Here is a 23,424-nt window from a genome sequence, read left to right as displayed (position 1 = left end):
TGTTTTTAGTGTATCTCCCACAGACTGCTATTTCTGACACTCACTCTCTGTGTAAATTGACTGCTTCCCCTTGATACAAACAGACTGGTCACAAAGTGATCAAATATGTGAAGAAAAATATAGTACATTTTCCTTATCCGAGCTTTAGGAAATTGGTATTTAAATCGTGCTCTACCTGCTAGTATAAACTATGAGCCTTCAGACTATCAAATTGAAATCCAAGAGGAAAGGCTTTTTCCATACCATACAATGATACTTCCCTGGAGGAAAAAAAAAAAAAAAAAAAAAAAAAAAAAAGATACAGCAATTCAGGGAAATCTCCACACAGAGTTTTGAACTGGGCAAGCCACCAGCAATACAGCAGAAGGTGGTGAAGAGGAATGTCACAAGGACCATGGCAATGTTTTGCCAAAACATCCCCCAGAAGGAGATGAAACCACAGGGAAACTCTCAGTATCCAAATAAGGTGATAGGGCATATGGTCTGGGCATTTGTCCTGTGGCTATGCCACATGTATAAGAAATTTCAGCAGAGCAGGCAGCACTGCAACACAACACACACATTCTGTCCCACTGAGATCTGAACACAAACAGGTCACCCTCAAAGGCAGGAACATAAGGGAGCAAGTGCCCACTGCACTCAATACATCTTCAAGTAAGCTAGTGGAAAAAAACAAAATTACACCAAAAAAACCTCAGGATTGTCAGGGGAAAATTCAGGGAAGAGAAAATCCTTCCTGACCAAAACTTAAAAAAATAAACAGATGGGGGAAAGGGGACCTTGAAAGCAGGACTAGAAGCTCTGCAGCAAGAGTTTGAACATACTGAGGAACACACTGCTCCACAGAAGCTGCACAAAACGGAAGATCTCTGAGATACCTTATCTGTATGCACATTTTGCTGGTGCCAGAGATCCCAGCACTGCCAGTAAAGGGGGAGGTGTGGGCGTGGGGGATGAGCTCTGGCAAGCCTGGCTCACACAGAATGAGCAGAGCTCCTGTGTCATGGGTTGATGTGCCTCATCCGTGCAAGATCTTTGTCAAAAACAGTCCCCTGAAATACAGCTTGGGTTCAGGGAGAAGAACCAGGTTTCTTAATAAAGCAGCTTTCAGTGAGGGGTACAAATGTTAGTCTATATGTCACTCATGTCAGTGTTTATGCATGAACAGCCAGTGAGAAATTATTGAGACTAGGAAATCAAGTCTTTTTTTTTTTTTTTGTGAGGCATCTGTCTTATGAACTACTTCCCATCAAAAAAATGGAGGATTTTTTTCCCCAGGATTTGATCACAGCAAGTGTTTTGCAATACAGACAGCATTCAGTTTATTAGCACCCAGTAATAAGACCCCCACAAGATCTGCTTGGATCCAAATCCAGATCAGTAGACTTACTTGGGATATAAAAAGTACTTGATAACACAGAAATGGTGTTCTTAGCTAATAAAGGTATCTCAAACACTCTTTTTACTGTTATAGCATGAGTATTGGAATACATTTTGAATTTAGAAAACCCATTTAGAAAACTCATCCCTTCTAGGAAATTGTTAATAGACATCCAAACTAAAATTCATTAAAGCCTGCTCAAAAAACAGATTTTTTTGTAAACTACCAAATAATTTTGAATAGCAGGGGGAAAAAAAAATAAAAATAGAAGGCTTTCTGCTACCGTGAAGAAGCCATGACACAAGGTAAGTAAAAGGAACAGGAATCCAGATGGCATGTTTTACCTCCTGTAGCTGTGATGTAGCATACGGATACTGCTGGCCCAAGATCTCTGAACACATCAAAGTGGGTTGAACATATGGACACATACTTACAGTACAGCTCTGTGAGACCTAAGGTGCTGCCTACACATCAAAGGCAACAGCTTAATGCTTCACAGGGTGTTGACAGTCTCTCTCAACACCCTCTGTTAACAATAAAACGTGTGACCCTTTAAATTTTTTTAAACCCTCACAAATTTGACAAGTGCTTAAAATTATTCTCAGTGAAACATCTATAAATTGAAGATAGCCACTTCACCAATGCAAAAATAATTAATTTAGGAAAAACCTGTTTTAATATTTTAAACCTCAAGTCATCATTTTGAAGTAGTAGTCAGTCATTCTATTTCTATGGATCTGGTCAATGACTATCTGATTAGCTCTTCTGAAAACAAAAAGAATTTAAGAGGCATAAAGCATAACAGAAACAGTCTCTGTCAAATTGTTTCCTCCGTCCACACGTGTTATCAATATCCCAATGTACTTAAAAGTAAATCAAGCAGTACTTTTATAAACTTCTAAGCATGACCATATACTATGCTACAATAAAAATTAGTTTGTGTATTATTAAACCTAGTTTACAGTATTTAAAAGTGTTAACATGTTTTCCTTCAGTTTTGCTTTTAGAAAAACAGAACCCGATTAGACACCAACTGACAAAGTAAGTTTATGAATGCCACAGGGAATGCTCATGTGCAAGTAAGGATCAATTAATAATGACAGTTTTTGCTGGAGGTACTGACAAACACAGTTAGGAAACTTGTAGTAATTAAGATCACTTAGAGATAAGATAATTCAGCAGCATGTGATGCCACTGGTGGTTAAGAGATGTGATTCCTTGAATGTGTGTAATGTGATTTTTAAAATTTGACTTCATTTTAATAACCTAAAGAATATCTTCAAATGCCTATGTGCATGATTGCTAACAAACTGAGATTAGTGAAATACCCATTCAGTACCAGTCTTTTCCACATGAAAAACATAGGAAAAGTCTAATTCACTTTTTTGGCTGCTATAAAGGGAAGTCTCCCATTTTGCCCTTGCCTTTGAAGGTGGCATGCTATCAGATACACTAAATTGAGCCCCAAAATAGCAGACCCTTTGTTTTGTAAAGTACAAAATTATAAAAGAGCACAATCGTTAGGTAAGGAGGGTCATATTTGGATTAATTGTTAATTTACATTTTATATCACCTTTAAAAATACCACACCAATTTTACATAAGAATGTTTTAGACATTCTGTTAATTCAATTAGTCAGTGTATTTTTAGGAATTAAAATGTTTTCAAGAAAACGTAATAAACTGGGATGTTAAATTTTATGCAATCATTTTTCTAAATAACTTCTTGAGAGAAGTACCCAAATTTACTCTGCCTCTGCATTCCCATGAACAAAGGTTGTGACAGCAGCAAACACTCCCAGAACGTGTACCTGCACAGGCGGAGCTTGGTTGCTAAAGCAACTTGCACACATCACAAACATGATGTGGTTTGGAAACCTCTGAATTAGCAAATAATTTTAATTAGAATTCAGATCTATCCAGTCAGCTTCTTCAAATGATTGTGTTACTGAAAAACAAGGATTTAGCAGTCACTTGGAAAAACAGACAACTGTGCAATATGTGATGCACAATACTGGGTGTCAAGGATACTGATGTTTCTCCACACAAAACACAAAAACCTGTATATCCCGGGCCACGTTTCTCTATTTTTAAATTTATTTAATTTAAAACAGATCAGCAAACTTCTGTGATCTTAATAGTGGATAGGCAACTTGTTAAGAGCTGTATCAGTGTGTTTTCAGAGTGTCTGTCCATCTGACCATCCATTCATCTCAAAAGTTTTTTAATGTGGAACCCCTCAGCACTTCTTCACATACAATTGTGAGAAAATATTTTGATATCTTCATTACATTAAGATTACCATGCAGAGATTCAAAACTAATTATTTAGATGAGAAAAGCAACAGAAAGGAAGAATGAATAAAGACAATTTCCCCAAGATTTTTGCCTGCCACATATTTAGTTGTAGAACTCAAGGGCTGTATTGAGACCTGTGCTGTTTCTGTCTATTTAGACAGCAATCAATATATAGTCTTTTCTTTCCATTTTTCTTCATTAGAATTTTTGTTTGGAAGTGAACCTTGTCATTTTTTTTGCTACATTAAGCAATCACTTAGAGGCACAGAAGTAGTGCTAATTACCTAGACAAATCAGCTGATAAACACTCACGAGGCAAATTACAGCTGAGAAAATTCAAGTCCCCTAATTTACCAAAAGATTTCAAAAATAAAACCAAAATACTCCCCCATCCCCCAAATCAGCAGCTGTTTATATAAGAGAGGTTATATGTCCTCCTGCCTTCTAAAGAATAGAAGGAGAAGAAAGAAAAGGAAATAATATCCCAAACCCCATCCAGCCTAAGAACCAACCAACCAACCTCTTTACACAACCTCCTACCTTTGCAGGGCTGCCACACCTCTCACGTGTCCTATACAGGAGGCTGCAGGCTAGAACATGCAGATGTTTCCTTACTACTGTTAACAGGAAAGTCAGCTGAGACCCTCCCTTTACCCCTTCCTTACCCTTTTTTACATTGGTCTGCACACATGAAGTTAAGTTTTGCCACTTGAAAAGAACTATGTGTTTATAGCACAAAGGTTTCGGTTTGTAAAAACCAAGTATCTAGGAAACAAACCAGACAGATGGATATAAAAAAAATCTATCATCTTCACGTTGTCAATCTGCAGGTTCAAAGGAAGTTCTGCACAGATCTTCTTTACTCTTAGGTTAAACAGTGAAGTCTTTGCAATTAAAGATCTAAATAGATCCTTTTATTTTCAATTCTTTCTCCCCTCACCTCTAACCTGAGCAAAGTTTCAGGGCATTAGAATTTCAAGAGCAGAAGAACTCAGTGACTAAGAAGGAAGAATACCAGAAAGAGTACTACTAAAACTCAGAGATGTACAATTTTCCAATCCAGACACTGATCGAGCACATGTAGCAAGAATGACAAGACCATTTAATTACAAACAAACAAACAAACCCAGGAACATTTACAAGTACAATTAAAAATTTATTTTTCTCTTTCTGCATTGAAGTGAGGACATGTTTACACACAATGTGACAAAAAAAATCATCTGGATACTAAGTACTAATTGAGATTGCAATTGTATTTTCCTTTATAACCATTGAGAATATAAGCAGGGAAACAGAAGAAAGGAGAAAAACACATAACTTTGCCTGGTGTATCACCCCGTGCCTCTGGTTTTACTCATCCCCAAAACCTCACTTACAGGACACTTTTGGCAAAAGTCCCTGAACATTCTGTCCCCACCAAACATTCAGTACAGTTTAAAAAACAGGTTCAGTGGCACTTCAATATGATTTCAGTAACATTTGAGATACAGTGCACCCAACACTGCATGCAATTCACTTTGCTGTAAGGCTGACTTAGACATAAGGCAAACATGATCTTAGCTCTCAAATATTCCATGATTAGACACCCTTAGTACACACACCCCTGTAAAATGCAGAGATGCCTTGATTCCCTTCATTGCTTTTCCTTCCGATCAAGAAAGCAATTCAGGCAGACGGTGTGCTATACTAAACTCAAACTACAAGGCATTAAAATGTTAAAACAAACAGCAATGTTTAAAAATAAACTATATTCACATATTCAAAACTTATTTCCATCACTTAAATAATTTTATCTGCAATTACAAAATACATACACTTAAATATCTTTTTAAGAAATAATCATCTAAGATATCACAGACGATGATTTGCTTTTGATAATCTAACTGCCCTATCTCTGGCATAAAGATAAACCTGGACAGTGTTACTACCTAGAATGTTTTCCTATTATAATAAATTTTCTTAAATATACAGTAAATTCTCTTTAACTATTCTGACAGATAGTGCAAATAAAGACATTCTTTGGGTCACAATTTTAAAATATTACCACCAACGCTATCCTCAATTTAATATTGTTTTAGTAAATAAGTAAGAAAATATTTTAAGTGTACACATTTTCTAACATCTGTTTAGCAACACATTTTCCTCAGTTACCTTGGCTTAATGCAGATCACAAAAAATGAATAAACTACAATACTGCTCACCTATCCAAAAGATACGTTATAGTCATACTTAAATAAATATATTTAGAAACCTACCTATAAGTTTCCCATTGCTTTCCACGTATTGTTATTATCCAATGGCCTACTACATCAAATCATATCAAAATATCTTTAGAGACAACAAAGATCACTTCAGAAGCACTGCTCAGAGGCAATGAAATAATGCTTTGGGAACCTAAGCACATGTTAGGCCTACACAGATCCAAGCACGTTGTAGAATACAATAGTTTATGCTTGCTTTAGAGTCAACTACTGCTTTGCCCTAGCCAGAGACAAAAAGCTTATCTTAAATATTATCCATCAATGGTGTAGCAACACAAAGCGGGCCTGTCTGCTATCTGATGTTGCTTGCTGGCTTTGCACGTTTGTTTGAAGTCACTGGCACCTGATGGTTAGTTCCATTAGTGGTATTTGTTGCTGAGCCATTCACAACAATGTAATCAACCTTGTTTTCCAGTTTCACCAGGCGTTGTAAGATGTCATCCAGAAGAACAGCAATTGTTCTCTTAAGATCAGCTGAAGATAATGGAAAAAACAAATTACAGCCTGTTATTTACTCTGCATGGAAAAGAACTGCTATTTCAACATATTCACATCTTAAGACTTGCTATTCTGCCTAGCATACTTTTTGGAAAGGAATGCAGATTGATCAAGAAGTACAGAATTAAACAGCTGCTTGAATTTTCTTTCATAACATTCCTTTGTTATTTTAGGGAAGGAAGATACCACCATAACAGGGAACTGTGAAGGCAGCCAATTTAATATTAGAGTATAAGAGCAAAAACACTAGTTGGAACATTAGAAGTGGCTATTCAAAAATATTATTTAATTTTTCATCCAGATAACAGCATTGGAATACTCAGCTATGTCATCTTTTAGCCTTGGATGCCAGAGAATATATCTAAATACTTTCCAGCATAAAAAAAGGTAGTTAATAGCTTTCCCCTAAATGACAGATTTCACCCATAGAAAAGCTGTTATTAGAAGGCATCTTATTGCTTCTTACGTAAGCTATAAAAGAAGGGTAAAAAAAAACTATTTACATCTTTATTGACTGAAAAACAAGAGAAAAGATGGTAAAAAATTCTCATGATCTGGAACAAAAAAACAGTAACATCTTTCAATAAAAAACTATTTATGCTGTTGCCAATCACCATCTTTTTCAGATTTGAAAAACACTACCAAACTTACCAGGTTTTACAAGGTGTTAAGATTGCCCTTACACACAAAGAAATCTACAAACTCTGTCTCTACCCCCTGCCCTCTATCTAATCAGTTAACTAAGCAGAAAGACTGGGGAGAAAGAACACAGGCATCAAAGTGAAAAAAATAGGAGTAAAACAGATAAAATTAAAAATTAGTAGTAAATTAAATTTTAAAAAAATAAGTACCTCCCTCTAAAATTAACTAGCTCTTGTTTAGTGATGCTTACTTTGAAAAAAAAATTGCTAAACAACTCAAGACAGAGCAAGGTCTGCTGTCAATAACAGAGGGTGGGTCATGTACTCTGCAGTATCATTTTGTGCTCAACAATCTGATGGAGGGAATTGTCAAATTTTAATTCTGATGATCAGCAGGTGGATCAAGAGATGACTGAAGTTTAATATAAACTTCAGACAAAACCACAGAAGACAAGTCTCATTTGGAAATATGCTGTAAGACTTATAGAGCAGGAGAAAGCTACAGTACACAAGGATTTTTTTTTTTTTTTAATGACAGAAAAAAATAATTACACAGTAAAGGAAGGAAGTCCTTGATTAAAAAAAAAAAAAGGTGGGAGGAGAAAACAGGGAAGAAAAGAGAAGGTAGTCTCTTACTGTGATAAAAATTAATTTTAAGAATGAAAAGATTAGAGGTTTGAACACTTTTTACTCTCCTGTTCCTCTTGGGTTGTTCCTGCACATCTTGTCATCACAGACTTGCTTCCTTCTTCCTTAGCAGCAGCAAAAAGACTTCAGACACATTTTTGCTGCTTGCACTCTTATCAAATGCCTGCAAAGGGCATCCTACCAGTCATTTAAGCAAATCTTAAGGGGATCAAAGTTCATTACTATACGTCTTTTCAGATACTATTGAGATACTATTTGAGATACTATTTTTTAAAATAAACAATTCTAGTTATCTTTTCAATATTGCAGCAGATAGTAAATACTGGCAACCTATTTATCAAGCTTGCACAAGACAGGCAAGTCAGAGATATGATGCACCAAGTATTACAGCTCACAAGAAAAGGGACACTGTCTCTTATGGCTACTTGTAAAACAAGGAGAGATTCTGCCAAATTCATAACTGCCTTGCAGTCTCCAGACTGCAAACTCAACTAGTATCTTGCTTTTTCATTGCTTTTTTAAGGTGAAGAAAATTCAAGAAATAAAAGCAGGAAGTTACCAATGAGGTACTAGAAGAATCTGGAATGTTGAAGTGACTTTTATATAAACTTTGTCCCTGTATCAAGCACGTGCTTATTCGTTAATAGCTGAAGATTCAGAAACAGACAAGTGTGCTGTTGCTTCTCTAAGTAACTGTATTCATGTACCTGAAGAGATCTAAAAAAAATCCTGGAAAGCAAAAATTTCATGTATGAAGCTTGATTTTGCAACTCATCTTAATCTTCAACTTCACTGAATAAACTAAAATCAAATCAGTTAATACAGAGAAGTTTTTTTCTGCTGAAGAACATACACTACTTTAAAAATAAAGAAAATTCATAACTTTACAGTTTTTTTAGAGAAAAATAATATATTCAAGTAACTAGTATGGCTTTTTTCCTCTTACCATATCCTGACATAGAGGCTCCACCACCACCATTCATCAGGTTTTTATTTTCTTCTGCCAGTGCTTTGACATATCTTTTACTGAGATCTAATATCTGTCCACGCAACTCAGCACTGCTTTGGCGTCTTGGATACTGAAAAGTGTAGCGTAGCAACATCAAACCCCAAATGATTCCAAAGATTAGTAAAAACATACTCAGTTTTTGGGACATATTTTTTCTTGAAAATGTTAGAAACATTTCTGATGAAGGCCACAGGCACGTCCTAATTTCAGGAAAAGTAACTGAATTTGGCTTTGTCTAATTATATTACATATTAAACAAAAATAATATTTCTATAAAGTGAAAAATCTTCTGGCTGGATCATCTTGAATAGATCTTCTCATGTTTTAGCTGGTCTTGATTCCTGAAATTTGTAAAGTACCACTTGGTTATTCAAAACTGCTACAGCTATTGATATCAAGAACAAATATCAGTTTTCAAATACAGTATTATTGCATCATCTAACAAACAAGTTCTTTTATCTGCTTAGAGGTTCAGTTATATTTCCTTCTCACCTGTTATTTACAAGGTTTCTTCTTCCTATTTTTACAGATTTTTACTCTCCAAAAATCAAAACTTCTGTGCTTCCACAAAGCACCACAAGTATTTTAAATATTGTAATTTAAACTGATATTGAACTCAAATGCATTTGAAAGAAGATGCAGTATCTAGAAGAGACCTGTATAACATTTCTGTACAACATGGTGATGAGTTATACACATACATCTAAACACAAGATCTTGTGAAATTATTCATTTGATTCTTATTCTTCACTTTGAAGTACAGTGCAAGTGTGAACAGACAACACTTGGTTGGTTAGCCAGTTCAAAGCTTCCTCTCCTGACTTTATTCAATAATAAGGCATCACAACAAATAAAAAACCTTAATGGTGTACAAAGAGACAAAACTAAAATAAATTGGCACATTGCATTTCAGCATTTTACTTCGACTTTAAAAAATGTCTTACCATAGTATACCCAATTCTGATCCTTCAATAGATGAAGGCTTCAGGAGGAAAGCAAATGGTAGGAAAGCTTCATCAGTTAAATAACAAATGTTCAGACAGTTGGAAGCAGTTTGAGCCACACATCTTCAGGAATGTCTGTCCTGGGGAAAAAAAAAAAAAAGATTTAAACAAAAAGTGAAGATATCTTCATTTACTTGTGGAGTAGTTGCAGTCAAAGGCTTCAAGATACATGCTTTTAAAACAGAACAACATTTTCAAACCTAACTTCAAGCAATTGTTAGGGAAGAACATAGAATTACTCTCCATTTTATTATGAATGCATGCACTTGAATGCTCAGTAACTGACTTCAACATACTTCTAAAAGAAGGCTTGGTAACAATCTCATGAGCATCTCCTTCTTCTTCTGTTATGAGACAGTGACAACAGATGTTCATCATATATGTACATGCACACATATTTACACAGGCATCATTCTCTTACTAATTTTTACCCCACAAACAGATCCCACATTTTTAGACTCTTTCCATGTGCATACTTCATATTTCTCATTTTTCATCCATCTCTGACACTACTCCAATTGTTCAATACTTTCTTAAAAGAGGTTTTCTATTATTTAACATCCAGATAAAGCTACCCATTTTACACAATAGTTACACTTTTCCTCACTATTCCCAGTTCTTCCCCACGTACTACCTGACACAAGCACCACTTAGACTGAAATTATGCATGTAATAGAGACCCTCACCAGACTTTCTGTAGTGGCACTTACACCTCGGTTTGTATCAGAATATTGAGACCGAGTTTCTCGAGCTGCTGAGCTCCCATCTAACCCTACCTCTGCCTCCATGGCACTTTTCATCCCCTGCACTGGCCAGTTCCATCAGCCTTATGCCGACACCCCGCTGTCTGCTGCCAACACAAGTGTGACTGCCAGCAGGGCGCCGAGCGCTGCTTGTCGCTTACCCTTCCCTCTCCAGATAATCCTCTCAACAGGCGAGCCAGCGCGCCTGATTCAAGTGGCAAATTTCTGAAGTGCTCTAAAATCAACATGCATATCTAAATTATTCTGAAAATGATTAACCCAAGGCAGGGGCGACATCAGGACCTGGACACCAAAGCTGACATAAAGTAACAACCAGCTGTGTGTAAAATGCCATATGGCAGCCACTGCCAGTACATAAACTGACTGCTGGGTGCACTAGTGCCAGTGGCAATCCCTAGTCACTGAATGAAGAACAGCTCAGCTCACCCTCCACCGTGGGGTATGACTGTGCACAGGGACAGACAGCCAACATACAGCAATTTGAACTCCCACTGTAAATGCAGTGGGAAGTACTCTGTTCAAGGAATGTGCTTAATCCCCTTAAAACTGGTTTTAAATACTAATTTGTCTTAAGAACATAAAATAAGTGGGAAAACAATAAAAATTTACATTCCATAGCATGAATATCTGGAATTGTGTGGCTTAGGATTTCCTGAAACAGATCTTCCCTAAACATGCACTAACCAAAACTTCTTTTCCCTAGCTCTTCGCCAAATCCATGGCTCTGCACTCAGACTTCAATGAATAAACTGCACCTACATCATTATGTATCTATATTATCTCTGAACAGTATCAAAAATGATGCAAAACATTATGAGGTCCAGGAGAAGAGTATTCATGTGATGGCTCAGAAGACCAAACAGTATCTCTCAAGAAGACATCATAAGTTTCAAACCCCATTCCCAACAGTCTCTACTTTTTCTATTAAAAAAAAAAAAAAGAAAAAAGAACAAATAGCTCTTGCAAAACTTAAATTGAGTTCACCTCTCCACAGATCTCCAGCCATATCTCATCCTGAAGCATTTAGACAATACCACTACAGTCCTTTGGAGTAGAAATAACTCTGCCATCACACTGTAAATAAGACCACAAGCCAGGATAAGAGGTCTAGCCAAGAGGAACAGATTGAATAAACTCCTGCCAAGCAGCAGCAGGAATTGCAGACTGGGCCATCGCCATGCATATCTGATTCACAGTGCACACACTGACTACTGAAACTAATGGAAATCAAGCACTTAACCTGCTGGGAAATTGCATAACACCCATATACTGACACAAGGCAAAGGAACTCAGAGCAAGGATTACCAAAATGAAGGGAACTATTTGTACTTGCCACTTTTGCTACAAATTTTTAAAGGCCATTCCCTCTTCATGAATTGCAGTGTAATCTCAAAATTCTGGAGATTTGGTCTCCTCTTTCCCCCTGAAATGCATGCACTTCTAGTGACTCATAAGACACTCCCTGCAACACCCTTTGGGAAAAAAAAATAAAATAAATTAAAAAAAAAAAAAAAAAAAGTAAGCTTATGCCCAAATGATTTGTAAGTAGGAAAAAAAAAAGAGTATTGGAGCAGCAGGCGCACATATTAGGAAGGAAATAGCACAGTAAGATGGATGGACTGGAATATTCTTGTACCTCTTGTTGCCCTGAAGGGTCAGCACATCTCTACAACTACATTATAGTTTCAAAACTTCTAAGCTCAAAACTTGGGCCCAGAATGGACCTTTGTTTTCAGTAATTTAGAGGCAGTATCCCATAAGATACATGCACACATGAAAGAAAGTAAGTGTACTTTGTGATCTTTATTCTCCCTCATTCTCTCAAAGCACACAATATGCTGAGTTGGAAATCCTCCCTGAGCAGGAAAAAAAGGAAGCTGAGACTTCCTTCTTCACGCTGATTTATCCTGGTTAGAAATGCTGGCACACAACTCTTCCAACCGCAGCTGAGGGACTTTTGTGGCAAAGGCAAAGCACTGCAGAGAGCAACAGGAAAAAGGATGCATCACAGCTACACCTTGCTACAATTCCTACCACCATCTCTAATCACAGAGACTGAGACAAAGGCAGACAACCGTAAAGATGAAGCAGTACAACCAGAACAAAATTTGAAAATCTGAGGAGGGAAAAAAAAGATACAAAACCCCAAAACAAAACAAACCCAAATCAAACAAAACCCCTGAGTTGACTTCAGGCAAAATGGCAATTCAAGAATCCATGAAGAAAAGAATGTCTTCCACATAATCCTTTCAATTAGTAGCCTAAAGTAACTGAATCAAGAGCCAGTTTTCCGAAGTACTTTAAATCAACATGTATATTTAAATTATTCTGAAAGTTACAAGCCCAAGCCAGGAGCAACATTAGAATTTGGAGCTACAACCAATTCCTGAATGAGGAGCTGACACTAGGTTTGCCTTTCACAGACATATAAACAGCTTGGTTTTCTTCACTGTTGATTGTCTAAAAAAAGTATTACCAAACCAGCCAATGTGGATAAACTTTGTCCAGTGGTACCACAACACTGAAATCCATCTGGCAACAAAGCAATGAACTAAGACACTCATCCACTCCAAAATAAAATCATGTCTCTAGCCTGCATTCCTGTATTTCAAAATCAGTCATATATAAATTACATTATTGACTACATGAAACAAAAGGAGCAAAGACAAAACAAAAAGCTACAGAAAATGTATTATATGTTCCATAATATAGCAAAGTTATACTTAACTACTACTTAACTAGCATCAGACTTCAGTTTGAATACTGACCCTTCTTCACGGTAACTAGCCCATACTTACAAAACATCCTTCTTGAATTTTGTTGCAAAGTCTTCCTCTTTACTCATTCCCACAAAAACCAAGAGATTATATTAACATGCAACACAAAAATTAAATGGTCTATAATGCAAAGGAATGACTCGTACATGCTCTGAAAACAAGGCATACCTAAACCCTTAAAAGCTTATTTCACCTTACAGCACTGTCACTTCTGCCAGCCAATCGGCCCCTGAAAGACTGGCACATATTCATCATCATTTTTCTAGCCTGCCCAAGAGACTCCAAACTTCCTAAACCACTAGAAATGGTTGCAGGGCAAATTTAAACCTGTCCTGCAGAGATTATTTGAGTACCTTCTAGTTTTGAAAAATGTACAGGACAGGTGACAGTAATTATTTGTAAGAGAAAAAGAAAGCAGCAGGTCCATCAGGTATTTTTGGTAGGTGTTAATAAGAAGTTTGCAGATGCAAAGAATACAGAAAACCAAAGCCTGAGAGAAACCTATTTGTTTCAAAGATCAAAAATACTTTTAAGAATAAAGCCAAGAAAAATGCAATGAAAAGAATATTGTTAAGATACAGTCCAATAAAGTCACCTTTTTTGTCATATATTTTGAAAGACAGAATCTCAAATACAAAGGCAGCAGTTCCTCAGTGATACTCTAGAGACCTAGTCTCTAATGCACTCATATATTAGGAAAGTAGACCTGATAAGTGGGAATTTTACTCCATCTATTACTTACTACCACAATATTTATCAGTTCCTCACTTTCAAATGATGATAAACAGCAACAGGACACTATGCATTCGAGAGCAGATCTGGCTTTGCAACCAGATAAACTGCATAAAAAGAAGTGATTTATCAAGACAGAGCTTTAAAAAAAAAAAGCCATATACAGTCCTTGAGGCATACATCCAATTAAAGAGCAAGTGGAAAAAAATCTTGTAATAGAACAGACAGAAGACAGAAATCAGGGACAAAAAAAGCTGACATTAATAATAACATTAATATGAATAATTAATAATAAAATAATTGTACAGTACAAAATCAGAATTTATTACCATCTCAGTTTATGAAATTATTAACAATTTTAAATTACCACAGTAAAATTACATCTGTACAAGAAATTACTATTAAATTCATGGCAACAAATATCCCTCAGTACAGAGAGGGTACTGTATCAGTAAACAAATAACTGTCTCTAAATATGCAGAGTGATACCTCATCGCAAAGCCAACAAACATTTCAGGAAGACAAGAATCACTGGGCATTACAGAATACCAGGAAAAAAGATTTCACAGTAGCATCTATCTCCATTCTATTATTTTCCCCTCTTTTGCATCTATTTACAGAGTGCACCCTCCGGCCCATTTACCTCTGTCACCTCCAAAATATTTTGTTTTCTAATTTTCCAACAGAAAATTTTGAGCATCACTCAGCTGAGAGGAATCAATTGTGCTGACCATTCTGAGAGCAGACAAGTTGGTTCTATGTTATTTGGAAAACCCTCAGTCATTTCTGTGAAGCAATGCAAATGGGAAGTCTAAAGAATGACTGACATACAGCAAAACACTACAGAACATATTCACTACTCAATTAATTGTAAAAGATTGAGACAATGAAATAAGCAGCTAGAAGCCCAGGAGCTCACATGCTGAGGCTTTTTGGAATGCCAAAAATGATACTTGTATTCTGGTAATTTGCAGTCTTAGATGGTTGTTGGTTTGTCAGTAGGTGAAAAATCTACATGAGGTGCAGCTGGCAAACAGGTGCCCAGAGAAGTGAAGTGTTTACACAGAGCCCTGGTTAAAACCGGTGTGTAAGGAAGAACCACATTCCTCATATTTTTATGAGTACACAAGTTCTCAAGAAGAGGCCAATGAGACTGCTATCCTGTACTGGCACATCCATACTGGTGACTGTCCTTTGGTTCCCAGGTTCATTAATCAGGTTCACTCAGACAGCTGCACAGTGCCATAAAAGAGCAGGACATTCCACTTGGAACCAACCACTAACAGCAATGCCAGTTCCCAGACAAGCAAAACCACATTAAGCTGTCTTTTGATAAAATTTACTCTCAGCACTTCAAGTATTCCTACTATTGCTGCTGTAAAATTTGGTCAACAGAAAAATATCACAGCAGAGAGGGAAAAGAGGATCTGTACTGACAAAACATCAGCAATGCCTGACATAACTCAGCCCACCAAAACTGAGGCAACTGATGAAACTCAAGGGTCTTTCCAGACTGCATCACAGATGAGTAGATAGAAGAGACCATTTATATTAATGGCTGCTACACTCATGTGAAAATATTAATGCTATTAAACATGCTGCTATCTTAAGAGCAGGTAAGAAGGCACACTTCTGGGCAAATAAAGCTGCCCTACCACTATGACGGCTGCTGGGCTGTAGGTTTTAGCAGTTTCTGTACCACTTTCAGAGCATGCTGCCAAAGAAGTCTGCCTTTGTGTCTTTTCCAGGACATCTATCTTTATATCTTCTCCTACAGCATGTCTTCCTTCATTCCCTGCTTCTACATGCCCAAGATTTGCAATTACCTTGGCACACTGAAAAAAAAAAAATCCTTTTGTCTTGTTGCTAGCTGCCTTTTGGGGAACACTTTAATGGATATTCCAAATGAAAGAAACATGAAGTTTAAGGGAATAGCAAAACTGGGTAACTACCAAAAATATCTACTCTTCTACAAAGAAAGAAGAAAATCTTATGTGCTCCCAACAGCTCCTGTCTCTCGATGCAGCCAAAGGATATATGGGCCAACAAAAGTCACAGCTCATCTAGCAGACGCAGTGCTGCTGCTGACGAGTTGCTGGGACTACCTCAAACATATCCTACACCAGGAACGGTTTTACTTCCTACAGGCTTCTAAGAACAGCACCAATTTGTTTTGTAGATGAACTTGGAGTTGAGAGCACAAACATATTGCTTTCAACTTGAAAACCCACACAGCAAGCTTACAGTGGCTCTGGTATAAATTTATCTGAGAGCCCAAACACTAGACTACCTTTTATAAGTATTTTAGAAATACTGGAAAGCTGTTTCTATTTAAATGCATGCATTCCTATTTTCATTGCTTTTGTTTTACACTTTCTACCAATAATTATTTTCATTTTGCATTGTGTCTAAGAAGTCTTCTCAAGTACCTTAGAGTATCTTCTTTTTTTCAACACCTTCCCCTTTTATTTTGCCTACTATTGCCAATGAATGTTTTTAAAATAAACCAACCATTTAAAAACAGAAATACTTTGTTCCTTGCCTGTGGGCAGTCAGCCAAGATCCAAGATTTTGAGGGGAAAGGGCTTGGCAAGGCTTGTGAAGAAAATTAAAGCAAGCAGATATCAATAGGGACAGTATATCAATAGGGACAGTATGCTACACTTTCTGAACTTGCCCTCCTCCCACTGGGCCTATAAACATTTCTACGTCTCTGTTTCAGATTCTTAAAATAATAATAGAGAAAAAAGTATTTTAAAAAAAAAATCTCAGCTTAATTTTCCCTGGCACACTTTTCTCTATTTTGTCTTCATGCTTTATTGCCACCATTCAGGTCCCTGTAGGACCCTTGCTCCTTGAGAAGAGTCACAACAGAGCACAAGGCACTTTCTTGGCTTCTCACTTCCCAGTAACACTGCCACGATTTATTAATGGCAGGCTACAACAAGTAGCCCATAGTACTCCCTTGTGAAATTTCACAGCTGTCCTTGTATCGCTCTTTCCAAAACCCCTGAGACTCCAAAACTTCCTCCTGAGATGTTTAGCTAATTTTAGTTTTACAGAGAGCCAAGCCTACAAATGATGCATGTATGTTACTGGTAAGAGAGGGACTTTCACTGAACGTTTTAAAGAGACCTAAAAGGAAGGCAGGTGTCATTAAAGAGAATAAAGAGGGGAGGGGGGAGACAACTAACCAAGTGACAGCTGCAGTGGGGGAGAGATTGCCACTGCTCACACATGTACACACAGTGCACCACACAAACACTATTCCTGTAGAACGGCAACAAAAAAAGCACTTGTTCCACTGGGGAGAAGGGAAGAATTTAACTTGCCTGATTTTCTTTCAAGAAACCTGTACAATTCAAACTGCATATGAATTTGTCCACCAAAATTATGTTTCTCTGGTAAAACTGCAATAGAGATGAGGCTTTGGATTCATGCTCCTTCCCAGTAGGCTGACCCAGGTGAAGATTTCAGAAAAATAACACTGGAGGAAATGTTACAGTCAAGTGATTTCTTCTACATCTTTTCTTCTACAATCTTACTTTTAGATTGACTTGTCAGCTCAATGTAGCATAATAATGGATTATGACAGACATTTGTTATCTGTAACACCTCAGTGCTGTGCACTGCAAAATACTTTATTCTTACATTAAGGAAATGTTAAGGACGTTTCTGAAACATTAAGGAAACATTAAGGAAAACGTACCCAAATTTAACCAGATTATTTATAACATGGTAGCCTCCTATTTCTTTAGTATTACTGAAGAAACCAATTTCATTGGAATAAGTTTTACATTTCCTCGTCAATGCCCCTGGTTCAGGCCCTCTTTTACATGGGCAAAGCACCCATTCAATTCTAAGCAATCCAAAATTATTTTCTAAATTACATATGCAAATGCTAATACACCTATTTTTTGTAAAGTTTATAAAGTTTTTTTAGTAAATCACAGAAGAAAATATAAAAGGCTGCTATTAATAATGCTCAGTTGAGAAAACCCAGCTCATAAAATGGCACAAATTATAAACCACAGGTGAAAGAGGTTGTTAATAAACAAACAGCATATAAAGTACATTTTATCAGTAAACTTGTACCAGGAAAAACAGATTCATTTGAGTGACTGAGTCTCACAGATTTTTCACAGCTACTGGAAAATGGCTATTTTTGACACTTACTAGTTTTCAGATACGTTGACTACACAGCTGACAATTTTAGCTGACAGCACGCATTCATCCCACTTAGAGTTTAGGCAAGATGCAAGAACTAGAACTTTACTATTCTCAGAAAAGGTACAAGTGATTATGAACTCCAGAGGAAATATATTTTAACAGCTAAATGACATCCAATCCCCAAGATGCATCACAATTTGTGATTAGCTGATACCAATGCCTCCTTCAAGGAGATAACAGCCAAAAGGAGTCTCTAAAAGCAGATACTACAAAAGCTTTAAAAAGGAAAAGCTGGGGGGAGGGGGGGGGGAGGGAGGAGAGGGAAGAAAGGACCAAAGGAATTCCAGCATAATTGCTTAATTCTCTGGAGCTCTCGAGTACCTATTAAACAGCTGCAGCTTTTGACACCTAAAATACCAAAAAGAGGTTAGATAACTTAGGTTTTATACACACGGGTATCTGCAGTCAAAACAGGAACAAAGATAACAATAAATTTCTACATTTGGTCTAAAAGTGCAATCCCAGCGCTTGTGACACGAACAGAAGATGCTACTCACAATCTAATACCATCTTCATATTGTCTCCTTTCTCTGATAGTCTCATGAGAGTAAAACAGCAATTCATTACATCTGTTCCAAAATTAACACTAATGTGACACTTAGGACAAATCACATGCACACTAGAATGTACATCATGTTCACATTCTCAGGGTTCTCTTGAAATAAAAAGTTGCAATTCCTACAAAGATCGCTTTTCACAGTGAAAAAACACATCCGCCTGCCCCCAGTTCACCTACTGGGGGGGGGAAAACAACAACAGAAAAAAAACTCAAAACAGCAACCAAAGAGATCTAGCTAACCCAATCTGAACAGTTCTAAGGAAACTCCACATCATGTCATAGCATAGAACAAAAATCATCTATGCTTGTTTTGTGGCACACAAACACAGAAATTACACTGCACTCTAGTTGTCAGTATCTTTTAGATGACAAGAGACATAAAAGAAAATTTACAGGATGATACCATGTTAGGTAAGGAAACTGAAAAGAGAGTTTATTAATAATGAATGATGAACAAAGTTACTGAAATAAGGTGGAGATAATAGTACGTTAAACATGTTTACCAAAATCGAAGGTAAGTGCAGCCAAAGCATCATCAGATGTTACAAATAAAACCAATTTTATTATATGTAGCACTGTTCTGCAACTCTTGCCGTCAAAAAATTCCATACATTATAATCTCCTAAAACTGAATGTTTCAAATCTTGCAGACTTCATTCAATATTACTTTTTCCTATTTCTTCAATGGTACCAACGAGACAAATTTCAGTGAAATATTTACCCGTTTGTTTTGGGTTTTTTTTACGCAGACTTGCTAGCGCCGGAAGATCACTTAACCTGACATTGCTAAGGATCCTGCGTTTGCCTGAATATGATTTTTTTTTTTTTCCCTTCCCGTGAGTTCCATCGCATCACTCTAATCATGCTTTACCTCTCTGGAAGTTATGTCCTTACAGCAGAAGGCATCGATCTTGCAGAGTCACTGCAGTCATAGCTTAAGACTGGAAGCCCACTGCTGACGGCGAAGGAAACCAGAAAGCCCTCGTTTGCTCCACCGCTCCCTCCCCGCCCAAGGACACTGCACCGCAGCCCCGGGACACGGGTCGCGGCCAAGGAACCCGGCCCCAGCACAGCTCACCGCGCCTGCCCTCGGCGGGCCCGCACCGACCCCGCCGCAGGCACCGGGACCCGCCGGGGAGGAAGCCCGAAGGAAGACGAGCCCGTCCCGCAGCTCCCGAAGGAGGGGCGGGCCAACGCGGGTGCTCAGGCGCGGCGCGCACCCGCGAGTGCGGGAGAGCCGCAGCCAGCCCGCGCCATTCCGGTCCCAGCCTTTCCGCCGTGAAAACAAACACGGACGGACGGGTGGGCGGACTGACGGGAGGACGGGTCCCCACACACACACACTCCCGCCGCCCCGGCCCAATGCGCGGCTCTGGGGCTGGGCAGGGGCAGGGGTCGGGGTCGGGGCCTGCCCGGCCGGGGCCGCGGCCGCCCCCCAGCGGCGGGAGGGAGCTGCGGCAGCGGCGTGAGGGGGCGGGCTCCGCGCCCCGCGGCTGTGCGAGGAGTTTGTCCTCATCCGTGCTCTGGGCATGTTTCATCTAGAGAAGACTGAGAGGGGGGTCTCATCAATACTTTTAAATATCTCAAAGGCGAGTGCCAAGAGGATGGTGCCAGAGTTTTGGTGGTGCCCCGCGACAGGACGGCGAGCGAAGGCCGTGAACTAACACACAAGGTCCACCTCAACATGAGGAAGAAGTTCTTCGCGTTGAGGGTGGCCAAGCACTGGAACAGGCTGCACAGGGAGGTCGTGGAGTCTCCTGCTCTGGTGACATTCAAAACCCACCTGGACACATTGCTGGGTCACCTGCTCTAGGTGACCCTGCCTGGGCAGGGGTGGACTAGGGAATCTCCAGAGGTCCCTTCCAACCCTAAGGATTCTGTGATTGTCCAGCTGGGGTGGTATATAACCCCCGCTGCCCACCGTGATAATCGCCTAAATAAAATTCATTGTGAGTGCAGGACTGTGCTAGAGACTCACCCCAGGCTCTTCCTGCAAGGTGCTGTTTAAAGGAAGCTGGTGTCCATTAAGGAAAGGTGAACATGAGGGCAAAGTAAAGAACACGTTCAACAGCTGCGGAGGTGACAGCATTCAGAGGTACCTGTTGGTCACCTTATCTGGATCCCTTCAGCGTGCGTTTCCCTCCCTCCCTCCCTCCCACATGGCTTCTCCTTGCTTCCAGCCTGCGTATTCTGCATGGGTTAGCTGCAGGAAAAATCAGCATTTAAATGCAATGCTGTTCTAGAAAAAGGGACAATGATACATCAGAGCGGTTAGTGGTCTAGACCTAAATATACAGACAAAACTCCTGGCAGGTGCTATGTCAGCTGATGAATCTGAGATGTGTGATAAAAACTATATGACAAAACAATATCAAGCACAGTGTCTCTTTTCAGTGGCATATGAAAATCACACCTTAAAAGTGTTGATATAGTCCTTTCATTTTGGGTAATAATACTCTTGATATCATTTCAAGGGGTAGATAAAAGCCCAGGATTGCAGGTATGTTGAAGTGTTCTGTATTATTTGTCAAAATAATAATAAATTTTAAAAACCCACCAGAATTAGATTGCTGCTGCAATGTTATTTCATTCTCCTGCCAATCATTATCTGTAGACGCTCCTTTCAAATTTAATTTGCATAGCTATTGCTCCGTCCTTTTTAAATATGTATTAAGAACTTCCTCTCCCAATATGTTTAAACTGCTAAATGGTAATGGCTAGAGAACAGCACACTAATCAATATGCTGTGAGATTAGCATAGCTTCTGCTTCCTTGCTTAAGTAGTTAATCCTATAATCTGTATATGCAGATAAGAATACATGCAACTTTATACTTGCTTTACTGCCACTCCTATTTTTCCCTGATCCCTTACCAGTTGTTTATACCCTTTCCCTTTAGGGAATGGGCCTGATCTGGGCCTATCTTTCCCCCCAAAGTGTATTTTTTTCCAAATACACTATACTTACTACTGCATTAAAGCTAACACTGTATTAAACCAGTGTATTAATATTCCTTGAAAAACCTCTATAAGGCATGCTTGAAAAACATGTAATTATGTCATGTTAGTGTATCCTTTAGGCCATCTCTAGATGTTTTCTGTGTTCAAACCATCTTCCATTTAGGAGAGACACTCCCAATGACCCAGATCAACCTGGGAGTCTTTCTAATAAATAGTGAAAGCTGAAATATAATATAAAATAATAACTGTCTTTATGGTCCAGGAAACTACAGGTGAAGTCATTGTAGAGTGAGGTCATTGTAAAGAACAATGAAGGCAGATAAGTTACAGGGAAAAATGGTGAAGGCAGCTTGTAGTTTTCAATTCAAAATGTAAAATTGATTAGACTTTTGAAAAATAGGTATTTGCATCAGCAACTGCCATTTTTATTTTAGGTTTAATTGCCAGAACATTTTAGGATAACAGGAATGAAAAAATTCTGCTAGAATAATGCAAATGTCTTGAATGTGTGCATCAGGTCTAGACTAATGCGCAGGAACTGAAATCACAAAGTGGACTGTAGCTAGATTTCATACATGTACATGTTAACAAAAATTGTATTCCTGTCCTCTATTCTCCTGAACTTTTCCTCCCTCTGCAGCTTGTTTTTGTTTTGGTTTATTTTTTAGTGTAACCATTATGTATTTTCATTGGGTCCTTCATGTTCCATTTTTTTTTTCAGTGATCCATTCTAAGGTAGAAGACTGATTGGTATTTTCACCTCAGAATTTAAGCATGTCTTTCCTGCTCATTTCTTTTTGTTCCTGTAGTTAAAATATAGGCAACATCAGACAGGATCAGAATATGGCAGAACAGTATGTGATCTTGCAGTAGAATAAGAACTTTATTAATAATGTTACATTTGAAAAGGGAGATGAACAAATCTATGTACCAGAGCTGAACTGAGTAGAGCTGCTATAAAAGACAGATTATGACATGGATTCAGAATTGTTTTTACATCAGCAGAGGCTAAAACTCAGGCCAGCCTCCTAGGAATGAAAATTTAATTGTAATTAAACAGGAACTGACTAAGGCAATGACTGAAACTATTTAAGTAAGTGACGTGCAAGAAACTTTTACCCAAAACTAAATATTTTGCAGACCTAGATGACAAGGAAGACTCATCCTCAATACTACCTTCTTTACCATTGTGAGATAATTTACTCTTCAATTGATTATTTGTTTCTGAATCACCGAGGAAAAAGAGCAAGGGCTGGCATGTAGAGTTCCAGCCTTCCATTTACAACAGAAGCACAAAACAACCACCATTTATGCTCCAGGTAGGAAGAAACAGAACCATTCCTGTAAAGAGTGTATGTCAAGGCTCTGTTAGAACCTCAAGCTGTGGTGACCACTGGCTACCAGTGTTTGCGTGACGTCTCCACTGGGACAAAGCAGTTGTTGGGAATCCAGTGTTTTCCTGCACTGGCAGAGCAAGTTTAGATGTTTCATCACATTGGGAAATTTTCTGCCTGGTCTCAAATGCCTGCAAGGTATCAGCTCCTGTAGCTATTGGTGCATGCTGGAGGAGGAAGCACCAAAACTGCATAGGATACAGGATCAGAGAAACCTTTCTGAGGTGACTGAGCAGAAAGGATAAAGCTTTTAATAAAACCATGGTTAAAA

General features: G+C 38.3%; 1 protein-coding gene across 2 annotated transcripts; it reads right to left on the bottom strand.

Annotated features, from left to right (window-relative positions):
- Window positions 1-4,812: 4,812 nt before the first annotated feature.
- CCDC126 (coiled-coil domain containing 126) lies at window positions 4,813-20,194 on the bottom strand. Of its 2 annotated transcripts, none has more exons than XM_041466563.1 (4): window positions 19,672-20,194; window positions 9,679-9,818; window positions 8,672-9,075; window positions 4,813-6,412 (listed from the first exon to the last, which is right to left on the bottom strand). In XM_041466563.1, the coding sequence occupies exons 3-4, from the start codon at window positions 8,907-8,909 to the stop codon at window positions 6,231-6,233; spliced, it is 420 nt and encodes a 139-aa protein (XP_041322497.1). In that variant the 5' UTR covers window positions 8,910-9,075; window positions 9,679-9,818; window positions 19,672-20,194; the 3' UTR covers window positions 4,813-6,230. The 2 variants fall into 2 exon arrangements, with proteins under 2 accessions (XP_041322497.1, XP_041322498.1); XM_041466564.1 differs by having other exon boundaries at window positions 19,879-20,194.
- Window positions 20,195-23,424: the final 3,230 nt, after the last annotated feature.

The sequence above is a fragment of the Pyrgilauda ruficollis genome, unplaced genomic scaffold, assembly GCF_017590135.1.
Source record: "Pyrgilauda ruficollis isolate IOZ18807 unplaced genomic scaffold, ASM1759013v1 scaffold2, whole genome shotgun sequence".
Taxonomy (NCBI): domain Eukaryota; kingdom Metazoa; phylum Chordata; class Aves; order Passeriformes; family Passeridae; genus Pyrgilauda; species Pyrgilauda ruficollis.
This window is presented reverse-complemented; position numbering and strand designations above follow the sequence as displayed.

Excerpts from the sequence above, each read along its gene's own strand:
- CCDC126 (XM_041466563.1), bottom strand. The coding sequence starts at position 8,909 with ATGTTTCTAACATTTTCAAGAAAAAATATGTCCCAAAAACTGAGTATG. Across the intron at positions 6,413-8,671 it reads AGCCTCTATGTCAGGATATG|CTGATCTTAAGAGAACAATT; the intron begins GTAAGAGGAAAA and ends CATTATCTTCAG.